General features: G+C 42.7%; 1 protein-coding gene and 1 non-coding gene across 2 annotated transcripts; both read left to right on the forward strand.

Moving 5' to 3' along the window:
- Window positions 1–12618: 12618 nt before the first annotated feature.
- RPL37 (ribosomal protein L37) lies at window positions 12619–17215 on the forward strand. Its single transcript, XM_054032000.1, has 4 exons — window positions 12619–12713; window positions 13670–13805; window positions 14624–14708; window positions 17101–17215. Exons 1-4 carry the CDS (start codon window positions 12711–12713, stop codon window positions 17168–17170), a joined length of 294 nt encoding a protein of 97 aa, XP_053887975.1. The 5' UTR covers window positions 12619–12710; the 3' UTR covers window positions 17171–17215.
- Window positions 16912–16992, forward strand: LOC128839912 (small nucleolar RNA SNORD72). Its single transcript, XR_008445565.1, has one exon. It is a non-coding gene; the product is annotated as a small nucleolar RNA SNORD72 (small nucleolar RNA).
- Window positions 17216–18885: the final 1670 nt, after the last annotated feature.

The raw sequence follows: 18885 nt of genomic DNA on the forward strand, positions 1-18885 counted from the left end.
TGGTAGGGCAGTATGTAGAGGAAGACATATATACTTTATGTGGCAGGGAATAGGACTCCATTGGTCCCAAACAGGCTAGCAAAGAAGGGGCTAATAGGAGTAGACGGAGGAGGGGCCATTGCCTCTGTGCTTTATATGGATCCAGTGACACAAAACCACACATAGCATACAGATGGGCTGCACTAACATTTAAGTTGTTTTTGGGGTGTGGTATCTGTCCCTCACAAAACCTAAAGACAAAGAGGGTAAAGTTTTTCAATGTGCCCAAGTGATTTAGGAACCAAGGTGCCATTGATATTTTTTAATGGGACTTAGGTTTCTAAGTCACTTAGGTGCTTTTCAATATAGTATCCATAGTCTATTCTGGCTTTGTACAGCAAGTTGAATGTCAACTATGAGGCTTTGATACTTCCAGTTCTACTGGTATATCTGCATTATTATTATTGGAAATATTGTTATTAATTGATCAGAAAACAAAACTCTTCCTGTGAGAAATTTTGAATGAAAAATCTTTGCTTAAAATGTTTCAGGCAAAATTTTTCGATTTTCCTTCAGGAAGTTTCAAAACAATTTGGAACAAAAAATATAATAAATGCCTCTCAATAAAGAAAACAAAATGTCCTTTATTTTGAAGGAAACTAGAAAAAAAAGGCTGACAGACAAAACTTGATATAAACAGAAAGGCTTTCAGAGTTATGTTTTTCAAAGTACAACAGCATTCTTAGGGCCATCTGAAATTCATCAAGATTTTGTCAGGTTGCACAAGAGGTTTGTAATTAGTTCTGTCTGCAGCTTCAATGCTTCTCATAATGTGCTTTCTTCTCATAGAGACACTGTCAGCTCTAACTGGACCCAAAATTTAAGTTTTGTGAAAATAAGCTTTTGCAAATTTAAGACAGTGAGCTAGATTCTTTGCTGTGGTCAAGAACACAGTACAACTTGCGGGTGTGGGTAGTAGTGTTTAATGCACGTAAAGCTGACATATAGCTCACTTTTGCACTCCCTGATTCTGGGCTGGCTATATGTTGGTCCAGACCCCCCAGTATTAAGTAGAGCAGCCTGAAGACTGAGCTACATTAAACTAGCTACCAACAACCTCAAAACACCAATTTGGCAGGTGGGTTCAGCTGTGTTTAAAGGAACATTGGCCTTGCCTCTTGGCAATGGCCACATCATAGCTATGCTGGATCCATGTCAATGGAAGACACCCCCCCACCCCCCAGTATTGGTGTGATTTTCCCATTACTGGTTACACTGGCTTTAGAGCCCATTTGCACCAGCGGTTTAACTCAAGGCAGCTGTACTGTAGCAAAGACTCTGGGCCACTATGCTCCTATAATATATTAAAATAATGAAATAATACAAATATTTCTGTTTATATGCTTGTATTAACGGTGATTTATTTGTACTTTTTAATTTGAAAATAATAAATATTCATGCAGTATTTACACCCCAAATTATGCAGCTAAAAATGTATAGAACCTGTCTATAAATAAAACTGGTTGGCTTAGGCTTGGCTACCTTGGGTTTCACTGCTTTGGCCTTAGCCGGGCTCTTAGCTGCCTTCTTGGGCATAGCCGCTTTAACCTTTTTCGGGCTCTTGGCCGCTTTCTTGGGCGCGGCAGCTGCTGGTTTCTTGACTTTTTTCGGGCTTTTTTTCGTGACCGCAGCCTTTTTGGGTTTCTTGGCGGCGCTGGCGAGTTTCTTACCAGCTGCCAAGAAACCCGCCAGTGTCGCCAAGAAACCCCAAAAGGCTGCGGTCGCGAAAAAAAGCCCCAAAAAAGTCAAGAAACCAGCAGCTGCCGCGCCCAAGAAAGCAGCCAAGAGCCCGAAAAAGGTTAAAGCAGCTAAGCCCAAGAAGGCAGCTAAGAGCCCGGCTACGGCCAAAGCGGTGAAACCCAAGGTAGCCAAGCCTAAGCCAACCAAACCTAAAGTAGCAAAGACTAAGAAGGCAGCGCCCAAGAAGAAATATAAATAAAACTGAAAGTGACTAACCTTTTGTCATTTTCCAAATTATGCTCTAGAGCCATAGCTATATAAGGATGGAGAGCATATCACATGAGGGCTTTTAAAAGGACTTCCATCCCAAAAGGTGGCATTCATTCCAAATTATCTTTTAATCCTTTCTGAATCTAGGCTTATTCAGAGGGAGGGCCCCATGAGTGGAAGCCAAATGATGATGTTTCTAATTTGAGGCGAATACCTAGAGAGCAGTTTATAGCTGACAAAAATGTTCATTGTACAGCTCTGTTGAGACTTCAAGCTAGCAAATGGTTTGGAGAAGTTTTGGAAGATAATGAAAGAAGAAAATACACAACAATTCCAAGAATAGAAAGCTCAAATCTAGGCACTAATGTAATAATAAATCTAGAGGCCCCAAATAAGACTGGGGTCCTATGAGCTTTTTAATTGTGGAGCCCAACCTTCCCAAAAGTATTTTTTCCCTCTCCCAAGCACACACTCTTAGGGTATGCCAACAGTTAGCGTGTTAAACCATACCTAAAAAATTAACATAATTGTAAATTCTAATGTAGACACGATCATGCTGTCTGGAGTGGCTCATAACTCTGAGTGCCTGTCTCAGGGCAGCCTGTCAGAAAAAAGTTTGTTCCAGGACACAAACTTTTGTTGATACTTGGGTTAAACACAACTAACGACATACATTTGTGACCTGCTTAGGCTAGAATTTGCAATAATTGGTTAATATGTTAAAATATGAGTCAAAATTCCAGTGTACACAAAGGCTTATAGACCTTCCCCTCTCATCTGCGCAAGGGTAGGGGGAAGCTGAGCTGAAGTTAAAATAGCCCTTTTTCTCCAGGACTCCGAGGGCCAGATTTTCAAAGGTATTTAGGCACCTAAAGATGTAGACAGGTACCTAGCGAAATGGGAGTTAGGTGCCTAGTCGCTTTTGAAAATCCCACTAGGTGCTTAGCTGCATCTTTAGATGCCCAAATAGTTTTGAAAATCTGGCCACCAGTGACTTCATTGGAAGCAGGATTCATGTTCAATACCACAGTTCCAAAGAGCCCAGCTGCTGTGCCACCCTTGAAGAGGGTGAAACAAATGCAAACCTTTGTGCCCAGCCAGCTCCCTAGCCACTCTGGAGAGGTTAGCACCACTATGCATACTAGACTTGCACTCAGTGAAGCACACGGTCCACCTTGGCTCTTATGCAGGTATGGAATAGTTCAGGAAGCTCCACGTGCTTTCTGTGTTCCCTTTGCACATGCTTGCAGGGCTGGGCACAATCTAGTCCTAACAGTTCTTATTAAAAGAAAGAAAATGAGAAACTGCAGGCACTGCAGATGTTATGTTGGAGTGGAATTCCCAGATGCAACATGTATGCTTTGTTTCCAGTAAATGGAAAATTGCCTGGACCCAGACAAATACGTTCCAGAATAAACACAGGAAAAGATTTGTAATTATAGACTAGCACTGATCTGCTTTATTGGTCCTTAAACACTTAGGCCCAGATCCTCAGCTGATGTAAATTGCAGTAACCTTATTGACTTCAATGGAATGTGCCAATTTACACCAGCTGAGGAATTGGCTTCCACTGTCTACAAAGTCAGAATTGACAATCAGCTACTTCATTTTTATCTCAACAGATTTTTTGATAATGTGTGCATTATATCAGTCAAATAAATACACAAAAGAAAGCCAAACAATTCTGTAACAATGAGCAGAAGAGCTTGTGCAAATGGCAGTTTTTCCTACTTTAAAATGAGTTAAAATATTTAAAGTGGTAGCCATGTTAGTCTGTATAATCAAAAACAACGAGGAGTCTTTGTGGCACCTTAGAAACTAACAAATCTATCTGGGCATAAGCCCACAAAAGCTTATGCCCAAATAAGTTTGTTAGTCTCTAAGATGCCACAAGGACTCCTTGTTATATTTAAAGTAGGGCAGCAACTTTCTAAAACAACTTTACTCTTTCCAGACAAGCTACAATGACATGATGATCTATAAAAAAAAAAAAAAAGATCATTTGGATCAGTTGCACATCAAGCTCAATGTTTGTAAAGTGCTTTGGGATGAAAGGTAAATTGTTATAAGTATGTGTAAGTAAACATAAATTTTTCTTAGGATTATTTTTATTATTTTCCAGATCAAGCCTAAGTGACACAGTTTGCTGTATTTCATTTTCCTTGACTTTCTGATTAATAATATTCACTGTGACAAACTTTTTTTCTTCGCTTTAGCACAATGTTGTAAGCATGTGTCATATTTTTCAAAACTCAGGACCTAAGTTACCCCTTGGAATATGTGAGGAAGTGGGCCTTAAGGATTTCTGTGCGACAAACATGCATTTGTGAACTCAAAACAGATTCCCAACACTTAGCTCATGTATGTTTTATACAATTGGCTTTGACTCATATTCTTAGGTGTAGAGTTTTGAAAATGTGGTCCTTAACCACCATATTTGGCACTAACTCGGATCAATGTTAGCAGCCTCAGCAAAGAGGTCAAAGAATGACTGGGTCATGGAAACTGAATTACCCTCTTACCTTTAGGCATGGACGCTGCTGTCAAGCATTCATGCCCATTGCACAAGATGTATAGCAGCTTCCTGGGAAAAGGGGAACAAGATGTCATGCTCTTATGTCAGACTGTTTAAGGGAAGGTTGGTGTCTAGTAAACTTATCAGCATCTATAATTTAAATAAAGGTGAGACACTTGACAATAAATGTATAACTGGTTGGATGACACAGTGAAGGTGTTGTGCTGGCATAGTTGCATCTGGCAAGATGCAAGAAAGAATTCAGAGGGTGATGTAACCATCTTGTTTAAATCTGGCCTTAAATTTAGATCTCCCTTTCCAAACTGCACATAAATGAGTGTCCTGGGAATGGGGTTAAGATGGGACCAAGATTAGTTTATTACCAATTATCCTGCTATGCCATAGAGTCACTTTTGAGCTAGTCAAGTTCCTTTCTGCAGTTGTACTGGAGTCGTTAAAGCTGATTGTTTTTGAAGATGGCAAATCTTCTGGTATAGCTCTGATTTTGTGGCTAGAATGACAACCATAAGTCTAATAGTGGTTTCTGGATCAATTCAATGCAGCTTGGATTTAGATTGGGATGAACTGAAGGTTACACCCTTCTCGTGGACTCTCCGTAGCTTTAGGGAAGGAATATGGCTTTCCTGTCAGGGAGATGGTTGTTTCAGTTGCTTGCCCTATGAGGTAAATGGAGCCAAGGCACTTCTAGAGAGTTCTAAGTGAAAATACTGTTCTGCTGACTGTTCTAGTCTATTGATGGCTTGGTAGGACTTTATAATGATCTTCTGTCCTTGTCTATCAGTATAGTGGCCTTGAATGCCCTGACTCCATCTCCACAGGTCACTCTGGTGTCCAGATGATGAGACAGATGTAGTGTAAGGGAGGGCAGCTAGCAGAAATCATACACTGAGTCTGACCATTTGGTCCCTTAAAAACTTTTTGAAATCATATGCTGTGGTTCCGCAGAAAGTAAGAAAGCATTTCATTGTCTCCACTAAAACATCCTCAACATCCAGAAATGTGGAACTGTTCAGTGTGGCAGACAGTTATGGAGCATGATGTTTTAGTGACAAGTCTGTGGTTTCTAATGGGGTAGGTGGAATCTCTCCTGGGTTGCTTCATCCCTTTCTTTCTGAGAGGTCTGAGAGAGCTCCTGGGTGACTGCTCATCTGCCCTAAAAGCTCTCTCATGGGGAACCACAGGTTTCTGTCTGTCACTCTTTCTGTTCAATGTGAACGTCAAGATTAGGACCTGATCCAACTCATAGTACAGTCAAAGGAAAGAGTCTTGTTAGTTCAACAGCACCTGAACTGGTTGCTGCAAGACACATCTATCTCCCCCAGCTTTTGCTAAGGAGCAGATTGAATGACACTGAATAGTCAGATGTGAGGAATTATTATTAAAGTATATTTTGTAACATGGGATTGTTTTGAATGGGTGGGTTGTAATTATCCTTAATTTTGTAAATTTAAATATCTGTGCAAGCACCTACAGACTTGGATTGACACTTCTTAAAGAAATATGATTAAATAAAGGAAGAAATGTTATGATAAAATGTCAACGGCCACAATCTGGACATCTCTGTACTTAGGGCTGTCTGACACTTCTCATTATAAGACCCTGTTTTTAGTTGATCATAATTTTGCCAAACTTTAACCATTCAGGCTGAAATTTTTCATGTCAGTTGTCTGCTTCAAGCTGAATATTTTTTAAAAGTTTGGTAAAAATGGTTCAGTCATTTCTGAGAATGTGATTAGAAAAAAATACATTGCTTTATCCATGTTAAAAAAATTCTTACCGTCATTTCATTGAGAAGCCCTAGCATCTCCATGCTGTGGAGCAGGAACTTGACATTTGGCAGAGGTGGCCTCTGTATCAAGGATACACCTTTTGCTGTTCCTGTGAAAAGATACCACTTAAATGCAGAGAGCAAAAGAACCAGATCTGGAGTGGGAGGGGGATGACAGAGAGAGTAAATTAGGACAAGGAACCAGGGGTTGGAGGCAGAGGGAGAGACTGACGATATGTCTGCACTAGAAATGCTCCAGTGGCATAGCTATGCCAGAGACAGAAGGGGTTCTTCCATCACGGTAGTAAATCCACCTCTCCGAGAACCGGTAGCTAGGTGAATGGAAGAATTCTGTTGACCTATCAGTGTCTACAATGTGGCTTAGGTTTGCTTAATTACATCTTACAGGGCGTGAAACTTCCTAACTGTAAGAACAGTAGGACAAGGGAACAGACTGCCTAGGGAGGTCATGGAAGCTCCTTTACTGGAAGTTTTCCAAAGGAGGCTGGATAGTTTAAACACAACAAATCCTGCATTTTGGCAGGGATTAGACTACATGACCTTTGCAGTCCCTTCTAACACAATGGTTCTATGATTCTGTGACTGGGAGCCAGTGAGGTGCGGGGAAGATCAGATGAGGAGCTGGGCCAGAGACTGAGACTGGCTAGGCAAGGAGACTGGAAGCCTGTGAAGGAGAGGGCTGAGTGGGAGAGCGAATGGAAGCCAGAGGGGGAAGACAGATTGGACAGGGAGGCAAGAGGGGAACTGGGCCTGGCTGGGCAAGGAATCCGAGGGAATGGAGTTGTGGGTGCTCAAAAGCTGTGAAAATCAGGCCTCTTACATTTAGATATCTAAATATGGATTTAGGAGCCTAACTTTGGTCATCCAAGTAGGAAAATGTTAAGCATAGTGTCCAAAGACTGTCTGTGTAGGATCGATGATAGAATTAAAAAAAAACATAGGCCATGGCCAGTATGTTTGGTGGGATGGGGTGTATCTGTACGAACAGGTGTTTATGATGTTTCTTTTTTCTTTTGCAGAATGGCAAATCTTTTCTGTTTGGTGTTTCCTGGGGTAATCCTGAGCTATGCAAATCTGAGACAGAAAGTACATTGTGGAAAAAGGAACATTTATAAGGCATGTTCCTTAAAGGAGAGCTTATTACTGGGGCAAAGTAAATACTTATATGAAATCAATTACACATTAAATTATATATCCAAGTGGGTGTGTCCTCACAGTCCAGTTAGGTTGAGTTATAACACACAAAAATCTCTCAAATCATGTTGATACTCTGTGGGGATGCAACAACTCATTAGCAGCTAATTCAACCACTCTGCTTATCTAATCACATTCTGCTGCTACTCAAATCACTATGTATAACTCCAGAGTTGTTCTGAAGTGTGGTTGCTCTAAGGGCTTGTCTACATTTACATTTTATAGCGCTCTAACTTGCTGGCTCAGGGGGGTGAAAAATCACCCCCCTGAGCTCTTTAAAGTGCTAGTGTAGACAGGTTCCAAGCGCTGGGAGTCATGCTCCCAGTCCTCAGAGCTAATCCCCTCGTGGAGGTGGATTACCAGGAGCGCTGGGAGAGCTCTCTCCCAGTGTTTGCTCGCGACCACATTCGCACTTCAAAGCTCTGCCGCAGGAGCATTTGAAGTTTCCAGTGTAGACATACCCTATGGCTGTATCTACAAAAAAGACTCTTGCTAGGGCTATGGGAGGGGTTCTCCCATCTGCATAGTTAATCCACTTCCTGAAAAGGTGGCAGTTAGGTCAATGAAAGAATTCTTCTGTCTTCTGCATCAGGGGTTAGGTCAGCTTCACTGTTGCTTAGTGGTGTGGATTTTTCACACCCCTTAGCAACATAGCTGGGTCAATCTAACTTTTTAAATGTAGACCTGCCCTAACTTGAGCGAGGTTGGCAGGAAGTGTAGTAACTTGAGTGTACTCACTGAAGCCGTGTCTACACTACCACTTATGTCAGCAAAACTCATGTCGATCAGGGATGCATTAAAAGAAGCTAAAACTATATTAACTACTCTCATAATATTATTTATCCATGTGAGCAGTTGCTATAGTTCTAACAAGAATGGGAGGTGAAGTGGAGTCCAAGCAATCATGAATAGAAGGAGAGGTGTCCATGAGACATTCTCTCTACTCAGATGTCATCCACACAATAAAAACTATAAAATAACCCCTGCATTAAAAATATGAGTTCTAAGAAACCTTATTTTCACTAAATTGTGGTACTGATTTGGTTTCATTATATGTGAGTTATTTTTTTGTGCTGTTTTTGTGGAAGAGGAAGATTTTAATATTTGGGAATGAGGGGATTATAGGTATCTTTTGTTACATATAGAAGAGAACAGCACATCCAGGGGGGTCTCTCCCAGTAAGGTGTAGGAATGCTGGAGGCAGAAATGGTTACAATAGTCAGTTTTGTTGCAAGCTTTTTTTGCTTGTTTATTATGCATTTTACCAAGCAATTTCTTAAACTAAATATTTTTTCTTCTATCAATTTTCTTTTTTAAATTATTTTAATCAAATAGAAGCTTTTAATGCATTCACTGATTTCTGAATGAGATGCCCCAGCTTCTCACATATGTACCATCTTTGTTTGTTTCATTACAGTAATGGAGATTTAAGAATTAAGCACAACTATAATTTTGTAATATGAATTTCAATCAACTGACACAATTCACAGTCATTTAATAGAGAGTGATCAAAGGGTTTCTTAGTAAATTATATGATAGGAAGGACTCAGCTAAATTACACTGTCCTCTAGTGGCAATCAATGTTGCTGGGCTCTACATTCTTACTAGAAATAATAGACTGTCTTGTGGTTAAAGGAGAGCAGATACATGGGATAAAAATTTTCAGTAGTGTGTCCACTAATCTTAGGTGCCTCATCATTTGGGTGCCATCTTGATACATTTTGGACTAGATTTTCAGAGGTGATGTGCACCCACATCTCCCAATGACTTCAGAGAGAGGCAGATGTCCACAGCTCTGAAAATCAAGTTGGCACCCAGAAATTAAGGCACCCAAAATTAGTAAACATTGTTGAAAATTTTGCCTTGGGGTCTAGTCCCAGTCTGCCACAGATTTCTTGTGTGATTGCAAGCAGCCACCTAGGTCACAATGTTCAAACTTCAATGGGAGCTGCAAGCACTCATGGCTTGAGGCATCTCAGTTTGGAAACATAGGCTTTTAGCTTCCTTGGCCTTGTAAAGAAACTTGGTAACACAAGCACCTGCTATGCTTGTAGGATATGTCAGGCCTGAATCTTTACTTGCGTAATCATCTTCTCCTGTGCAAAGTATTTTACATCTACTTTGTAACTTTGTTAAACACTGGAACAAATTGCCTAGGGAGGTTGTGGAATCTCCGTCTCTGGAGATATTTAAGAGTAGGTTAGATAAATGTCTATCAGGGATGCTCTAGACAGTATTTGGTCCTGCCATGAGGGCAGGGGACTGGACTCGATGACCTCTCGAGGTCCCTTCCAGTCCTATAATCTATGAATCTATGAATAAACTCACTGTGCCCAGGTATAAATGACTATACAGGGTGAAAGACAATGGAAAATCAGGTCCTTCATATCCTCACCACAAAAGTTCTTGCAACTGTGCACCACTTTTGCTAACACCAATGCAGTGGTAGTGTGGACTGGAAGTGCTGTGCCGTAGCTGCAATGTATAATTACTTATTGAGTCCCTGGGCACTCCTACAAGGCTCCTTCCCGTGCTGCTATGACAACTCTGAACACTGAGCTGCTTGTCAAAACTCTAACTCACTGTCTGCATGCAGGGCTGAGAACAGCTGAGATGGTACTTGGTCAATCTTAAGATTTACCCTTCCCTACCTCCAACATCCCAACCTCCCATAGCACTAATTAAAGGCTCAAAGAGATACGGAAAAATACACCTTTATTAACATTTTTAAGCATGTAAGCAAACTGGGTTTTTTTGGTTCTACAAGGGACTAAAATATTTTTTAAACAACATGTACATGGCACACATTCCAACGTGCTTACTTTAGTGGCCATTGCCACGTCAGTCTGTCCACTACCATTGCAGCATCTCCCAAGCTCCTGAGATCAAAATAGAAAACAGGGAAGGAACATTAGTTAAAAGATACATAGCAAGTTTTATATGAGGAGGATCGCCCAGATCCAGTTTGTATGCTGTAACATATATTCATGCTGTCGGGGGTTGTTTGGATTTCCCATGGTCTCCTGGATCCCTGGACTGTCGTCATCCCGATCCTGAAAGATGTCCTGACCAGGCCACAGAGAGAAAACCATATGACTTTATCTCCATTGGCACTGACTAAATCCCAAACACTACCTGGATGTGAGCCTCTTTCTCTCTCTTCCCCTCCCCCAACTCCACATATCCTTTTACTTCCCTACCTTATTTCTTCTCTTTCCTATCCCTCTCCTTTTGCCTAATAAGAGACCAGCCTAGCTGGTCAACACTGAATATTTTACAACACTGCTGTAAGCTTGTGATCAGAAAAAGGCAGCAAAAGCATTGCCCTAAACAGCCTGATGCTGGTATTGTACAAGTTTACCAGGTCTCAGAGGGTATATCTACACTAGTGCAATTAAAAACCCATGTCTGCCCCATGCCAGCTGATTTGGGTTTGCGCTAAGGGGCTGTTTAATTGCAGTGTAGATGTTCAGGTTCAGGCTGGAGCCCGGACTCTTAAGACCCTGAGAGGTGGGAGGGTCCCAAGCTCAAGCTGCAGCCCGATGTCTACACACAATTAAACATCTCCTTAGCCATGAGTCCGAGTCAGTTGGCATGCATGAGCCAGCTGCAGGTGTCTAATTGCACAGTAGATACCCAAAGTGGCTAATATGACCATGTGCTGTGCCTGTATTTTTCCAGCAGCGAGACTGCAAGGAAGACTCAACACCAGAGGCATTTTTTCTATCTTTGCTGTCCCTTTCTTTCCCCTTTTGTGTGTGTTTATGCTTGTTTTGTCCTCTAGGAAACAGGATCACTTTATCAACAACAGTTCCAGCCCATCTCACCTAACTTCTTCTCTTTTCCCCAAAAAGACAATTACCATCTAAGAGACCTCAAACAAGGTGTCCCCCCCACCCTCCTTAAAGACTCTCTTAAGGCTAAAGGGAAAAAAAATATTAAAATAAAAGCCTTACTTAATTCTTTACATTGTTTTTCCTTCTTTTCTGTATTTTTAATACATGGTTAAAAGGATTTTTAATTATGTGTTTGCCATAGTATTAAGCAGGCTGAGATCTCTGTATATGAAACCCCCAACCTTGTTTAAAACTGTGTAATGTTGGACAGCTTCAGGGTCAAATTATCACCTTTGTGTCATATAGTCCATCTAAATTAATACAATCCATCCCATTGGTGTCAATCCAAAACCTCCCACTTCCATACTCCAAGGAAGTGCTCCCCCCGTGTCACCCCGTCCTCCTTCCCTGGGCCCTGGCTGGCTCCCCTCTGTGTCACCCCATCCCCTTCCCCCCCCGGCCCTGGCTCCCCCCGTGTCACCCCGTCCTCCTCCCCTGGGCCCTGGCTCCCCCCGTGTCACCCCGTCCCCCTCCCTCCGGGCCCTGGCTCCCCCCGTGTCACCCCGTCCTCCTCCCTCCGGGCCCTGGCTCCGCCCGTGTCACCCCCTCCCCCTCCCCTGGGCCCTGGCTCCCCCCGTGTCACCCCGTCCTCCTCCCTCCGGGCCCTGGCTCCCCCCGTGTCACCCCGTCCTCCTCCCTCCGGGCCCTGGCTCCCCCCGTGTCACCCCATCCTCCTTCCTTGGGCCCTGGCTGGCTCCCCTCTGTGTCACCCCGTCCCCTTCCCCCCCCGGCCCTGGCTCCCCCCGTGTCACCCCGTCCTCCTCCCCTGGGCCCTGGCTCCCCCCGTGTCACCCCGTCCCCCTCCCTCCGGGCCCTGGCTCCCCCCGTGTCACCCCCTCCCCTGGGCCCTGGCTCCCCCCGTGTCACCCCGTCCTCCTCCCCTGGGCCCTGGCTGGCTCCCCTCTGTGTCACCCCCTCTATCTTCCCCCAGGCTCCCCTGCCGTGTCACCCGGCCCGTCTCCCTCCCCTCAGGTCCCCCGTCATGTCACCCCAACTGTCCCCGCTCCCCCCGTGTCACCGTGTCCCGTCCCATCTCCCCCTCGGGTCCAAGTTACCCCACTGTGACCCCCACTCACCCCGCCCCCCTCTGCCTTCGGGCCCAGGCTCCCCTCCGTGTCACCCCGTCTCCCGTCCCCTCTCCTCCGGCTCCCCCGCTCTGCCAGCCGGCCCTCGGGCCCAGGCTCCCCCGCCATGCCTCGCCGGGCCGGGCGGAGCGGTTTCCCCGCAGCACCCGGAAGTGGCGGGCGGGATATAGCGGAAGCGCTGGGCGGACCCGGGTCTCTTTGGTGCTGGCGGCCGGAGGAAGATGGTGAGTGCCGGGAGGGGGGTCGGGGGAATCCGCTGCCATCCAGCGGGATTCGGGGGCTTGCGCGGCGCGGAGAGGCTGCCCGGGGCCCGGCGAGTCCGTACGTCACGATGGAGTTGCGGGCCGGGGCTCCAGGCCGCCTCTGCTGTGAGGCCACGGCGGGCCCGAGCGGGGGCCGGTCCTTGCTCCCTGTTGCCGCGCTCGGAGGCTGGAGGAGCTGGACACGCTCCCACTGAGAGCGGGGGGCGCGGGGTGTCCCGCCTCCGGGGTCCTCTCCGCGAGCACCTTCCCTCGCGGTCCCCCGCCGGGCTAGAGCCACGGGGCTCTGCGTGGAGCGAGGCCTTGTGCTGGCGAGGCGGCGTTAATAGAGCTCGGTATTGAAGGGTAAACCACCAACCTGCCCTGTAAAGATCCGGTAAAAGCCTCCTGCGCGTTGGGGCTCAGTGGTGCCAGAGGGGGTTGTGGGAGCTCTTTAATAAGGGGAGCCAGACAAACATTGGGGGACATGAGGTAGGGAGGGCTGCCTAGATCTGTGACTTGTCAAAACGATCCTGCCGAGTTGTCTTTTTGATGAAAAATATACAAATTTGTCATTGGCTTGTGCAAAACGAGCCTGCCGTGTTGGTGAATGATGCCATTCACCCAGTTTACTCGCAATGAGAGATCCCATGAGGGGTTGAGAACAGAATTAGGAATCTGTATCCTAAAGGTGGGATATACAGAAATGTAAGTCATTCCTGTTTAAGAAAGTGAGATGTGATACATCTAACATACACATCTCAGTTTTATGTATTTCCACCTCTGCATTTGTGTGAACCTTTGGTTGTTTCATTAAAATGTCTGAGTGTGAGTTTCAGAAGACTTTACTATGTTTTGAGGTATGTGGTTAAGCACTAGCCAAAACTGTATTTTTATTTAATACAGCTTTCTGACATGCATATTCCTGAATTGTATTTCAGACGAAGGGAACATCGTCATTCGGTAAGCGCCGCAATAAGACCCACACTTTGTGCCGGCGCTGCGGATCCAAGGCATACCATCTCCAGAAGTCCACCTGTGGGAAATGTGGGTACCCTGCTAAGCGCAAGAGAAAGTGTAAGTATGGAACCTTCAAAAATTATTTGTGTAAACTTGTTCTTTGAATTAGTTTTTCATGAAGAAACTATTCATACAGTACCAGGATAGTCACTTGTGAAAGTGATGGTTCTGTCTAAATGACCACAACCAAAACAGTGGGGTTTTTTGTGATTTAATAGAAAAAATATTGTTTGTATAAGGAGTTCTGTGGTATTTTGCAATGCACTTTAGAGTTTTCAAGGAGCTTTTTGTTCACTATCTTCTGTTTTCTTTATTTACATAGGTCTGGTATACCGGGGGGATCAACCTAAGATATGCAACTTCAGCTACGAGAATAGTGTAGCTGAAATTGCGTATCTTAGGTCGACTTTCCTCACGGCACGGGGTTGACTGCTGCTGCTCCCCTGTCGACTTTGCTTCCGCCTCTCGCCGTGGTGGAGTACAGGAGTCAACGGCAGGGCGATCAGGGATTGATTTATCGCATGTACACTAGATGCGATAAATCAATCCCCGATAGATGGATCACTACCCACCAATTCAGCGGGTAGAGTAGACGTACCCATAGAGAAACTACTGTGAGAAAATGAGCACTAAGTTCCCATTGCACATGGGATGCTCTGCATATAGCTATATGTCTCCAAATCAAATGTATACATAGATGCAACGTATCCTGTAGAAACAACCATTGTTCGGTGTGCACGTATTTAAAATATTTTAGTGGTATTACTGTTGCTCTGCTTCGTTCCCACTGAAGAACAGGGATGGTATTTACCTGTCTCATTTTATACACTTAATTGTGTAGGTGAAACAAAATAAATCTGTAAATTGCATTCTAGATAACTGGAGTGCCAAGGCTAAAAGACGCAACACCACTGGTACTGGTCGTATGAGGCACCTGAAAAATGTCTACCGTCGATTCAGGTACAACACTGAATTTCAAGCATGCAAGTTACACTAGAACATGAGATCTTACACAGACTTCAAATACCTTTTAAAAACCCATTATCTAAACGAACACTTATTGCCATTTTCTTTAGTAATTTATGCAGTATGTATTTAGTCTTAAATTTTTCAGTTTATTGTAAAGATCTTGTGATGTAAAAGGTATTTGATTCATATATTTGACCCAACATTCCTTGGTAGCATTCTCCATTTGTTTAGACTGGAAGTTCTGAGTTCTGTAGGATGTAGGATCTGCAACTAACATGCCAAGTGAACTTACCTAAGTCAGAAAAGGCTTAATGAATGTTTATAAACGCTTTGGAAAGCTCTGTTAATGGGGGCTACATAGGGCATAATATTGTTAGTTTTGAATGTAATCCAGTTTGGATTACATGAACATGGATCAGAAATGGAAGCAATATTCTTTCTTAAGTCTGAAGCAGTGATCTGCACTTGTGGTAACTTAGTGGTATTTTAATTAAAGTAACTATACCGGTGTTTTCCACTGTTGTTGTGGAGTGAAGAACACAAGAGGAAAAGGAGTTACAGGGGTTTTACGCAATGATAATACATTCTCTTTGTGATGACTGGCTTTCTTTTTTTTTTTTTTTTGCACTACTGCATGTTTGGACTAGATATGCTCTAGCAGACTTTAAAGGACTTTCAGATTTTCACTTCATTACTAAAATTACCTTTTTTTAGAAGGAATGTCTTGTCCAGCATTTGTTTCTGTTGAGCAGATTACTTCATAATGTTGTTAGATCTGCTGATTCTGCCAGGCACTGATAAAGTGAGATGAAGGCATTCTGCATCTCACAGAATTGGGCCCGTTGTCCACTTGAAAGAGTACTTATTTTTTATCTTCTGGGTGGTGGTAGTTGCATAGTAACTACCTGCAACTCAACAAATTCCTGAAGCAGAACTTCTTGTAACAGGTCCTTGAAAGTTTTCAGAGATTTTTGCCCACATGTGGCATTACCAGCAGAATCCCAGGATATGATTGTGATCATGGTATTTTGTTTTAAATTGTGGAGGAAATCACATCATATAAAAGAGAAACCGAAATGTTTGATTAATTTTCCATAACAGCAGCTTCTGAATAGCTAACATATTTTTTGTTAGCCTGTTCCTTTTGCAAGAAATGCCATGATTGCCAGTGTTGATCAGTTAGCAATTTGGTATGGACAGTACAGTAATACTAATCCAGGAACATGTATCTTATTAACACTGAGATAGTTATGTTTGATAAGTTGAAATTGCATTCAAAATGAGAATTAATCACTTAAAGGTGTGCCTTTCATATTTCAACATGGAGTTCATATGTAGTTTAAAGCATCACTGCTTCATGAAGGTATAAAATAAAACTGAAACTTGCTTTAACGTGAACATTGATTTTAATAGTGATGTCTGTAGTGTTGCTCTTGAAACTCCAAAAAAGATTTATAGTTAGGGTCAGTGTTAGCTCTTATTCTTTTGGCCCGTGTAGTCCTTTCCCAACAGTGGCTGTCAGAAAAAAGTTATAATAAATCACATAATGTCCCACTTCCTGCAACCTGCTACTTGATACATCTAAGGCCATGTCTACGATACCACTTAAGTTGCTCAGGGTGTGAAAAAACACCCAGAGAGACATAAGTTACACTGACAGAATGCTGTCTATACCTTCTCCTGCCGACATAGCTAACAGTGCTCGTGGAGGTGGTTTTATTATGTTGACAGGAGAACTCTCTTCTGTTGGCATAGAGCAGCTACACAAGTGATCTTACAGCCGCACCATGTGCGGCTGTAATATCACTAGTGTAGACATGGCCCCAAGGCATTGGTTAGCTGCATTTAATTGCCTTATCTTGGTGAACTTTGCAGTGACTGTTCCCTTGTTTGTTTCTTTCCTAGCTGCTCTCACTTTGCTTTAGTTTACTTCATTAGTAATTGGAGGCTTGAGGGATTTGTGTTTGGAGTAGCCTTGCATCTAATCATACAGTACTTACTAAAGTGAAACTCCCCTTGGCTTCAAAAAATCACTTGCTGGAAAAAGAAAAATAGAATGATTTCAACTGGAGTTTTACCTGAGTAAGCACTGCAGGATTGCGTCCATTATGTTGGGACATGAATTTCTGGGTAATATAACTTAACTCTTTTACTAGGAGTGAAATTTTAAATACACACTGAAATGTTCATGAGCAGCTTGTCAATGATGTTTCTCTTTAAAAATGTCTGAACATATGAGTTCCATAGTGATTTTGACCTGTAACTGAGATAAGCTGAACCAAATACATTGTCTGAAACTTTCTAATAAATACCACTTAATGGAGCCTGGAATATAAAATGCTTTCAAAAAACAGTAACTCTGTTATTGTTTTTGTATGTACAGGAATGGATTCCGTGAAGGAACAACACCTAAGCCCAAGAGAGCTGCTGTTGCAGCATCCAGCTCATCTTAAGGACTCATATGTTTGTTAAAATAAATGGTCTAATCCAGAAAAAAATTGTCAGTGTTTTTTTTTACACATATTTTACTTTAGTGAAATGGTAAGAGTATCTATATATGTGCGTCTTATGTGTAATAGATTCTGACAGAGTGTTGTGTTTAATGAACTTCAACACATTTCTTTAATGTTTCTCATCTGATCATATTTATATCTTTAAGAGTGTTCATCTAAATCCTGTAATTGCTGAAGTTTTTTATGGGCAAAGTTCTTTATACCAACACAACTTTTACTCTGAATAATGTCAAAACTCCCTTCTGCATAACAAGTCTTCTACATATACAGCCGTAGGAGATGTTCATCACTTAGTAGCTTATGGTTGATATAACTACTAATTTGTACAAACGTGCACAGTTCTAGATATGGCTGTAAATAAGATGCATGTTTTTTCCTTTTCTTTTAGACAGAATAGCAATTCACTTGTCAAGGAACTATAAATATTCTCATCCTAATAGTCGCTATATGCACTGGAGTGTATTTTAAATGACCGCCATCAGCTAAATAAAGCCATAAGTTATTCTTAATGTCAGTATGTAAAGTTTTTATTGACTTTCAGAATATAAGGGAAAACTTTTTTTTAAAAAGGGGTTTGGTCTTATTTATCTTATATTTTAGTGTTCTGTTCACTGTTATTTTTCACAATTTAAAAAAGACAGGTCTGCAAAAAGTGTCTCACCCACTTGTTCAGAGGGTCATCGTTTGGGTTGAGTGAAATTTCCAACTATGGAAAGAATAGTGTTTGTCACTAATGAACATGTGGTCTTAGCCTAGTCCTTATTATTAACAAGACATAATCTGCAATTGAGGGTCGGGCTCTGGATAGACACCTCCCCTGCTCCTACAAAAAGAAAACAACAAAAAAAGCAGGACAGTAGTAACATTTTATTGCTAGGATCAAGGTACCATGTGTGAGGGGTTTCCCCCCACCCCCAGGGATTAGTGCTCTGGGGGTTAGAGATGTGCTGTACAAGTGAGTTACTTAGGTTAAATGAGCGGCTGTTTTGTGCATTAATCTGTATGTTGTGGGAGAGGGCTGATTAGGAGTCTCTTGGAATGGGTGTTGATGGTTCTGATACTCTATAGCCTGCCCTGGAGACTTGGTTGGTCACCCACAACTGGTTCTTTCTCTCTCTCTCTCAGGATGATGCCATTGGAAAAACTGCTGTATGGTGAGACTGTAGGCTGGGTGCAGTGACTTGAGGCCTCTTAAGTGAGGGAGGGCAGAACAGGCAAGTCAGCAAGGGTGAGCATTTCCTGGTACAGTAGGCCTAAAACCAAGCTGAGATGTTTATATACCCATCTCCAGCCTGGTATATGGTATAGCACAAGCAAAGAAAGATTGGGGAGGGAGTACAGCAGATGTATCCAAACTATGTAATTGTAGATCTATTTGGGCCATTTCTAAACTAGGAAAAATTATTACTGCCCTACTTTCCTTCCCTCAGCTGATCCTGTTATGATAGCAGAAACCCACTCTATCCATCAGTTGTTCTGATATTATCACTTTTGTTAAAGGAGACCTTTTAAGACTCAATTTATTTTAATTTCAAAAGCATTTTTAATTCTACAACTATGTAATGTGCTGTGGTCGTAGTTTCTCATGTTAGTCTTGTAAGTATGTATAGTTTGGCTAAAAAATGCCTGTTTCATATGTGTAATGAGATGCATCT

Source organism: Malaclemys terrapin, chromosome 6 (genome assembly GCF_027887155.1).
Source record: "Malaclemys terrapin pileata isolate rMalTer1 chromosome 6, rMalTer1.hap1, whole genome shotgun sequence".
Classification (NCBI taxonomy): domain Eukaryota; kingdom Metazoa; phylum Chordata; order Testudines; family Emydidae; genus Malaclemys; species Malaclemys terrapin.

Coding starts and splice junctions, on each gene's coding strand:
- RPL37 (XM_054032000.1), top strand. Junction 13,806..14,623: donor TGCTAAGCGCAAGAGAAAGT/GTAAGTATGGAA, acceptor ATTGCATTCTAG/ATAACTGGAGTGCCAAGGCT. Junction 14,709..17,100: donor AATGTCTACCGTCGATTCAG/GTACAACACTGA, acceptor TTGTATGTACAG/GAATGGATTCCGTGAAGGAA.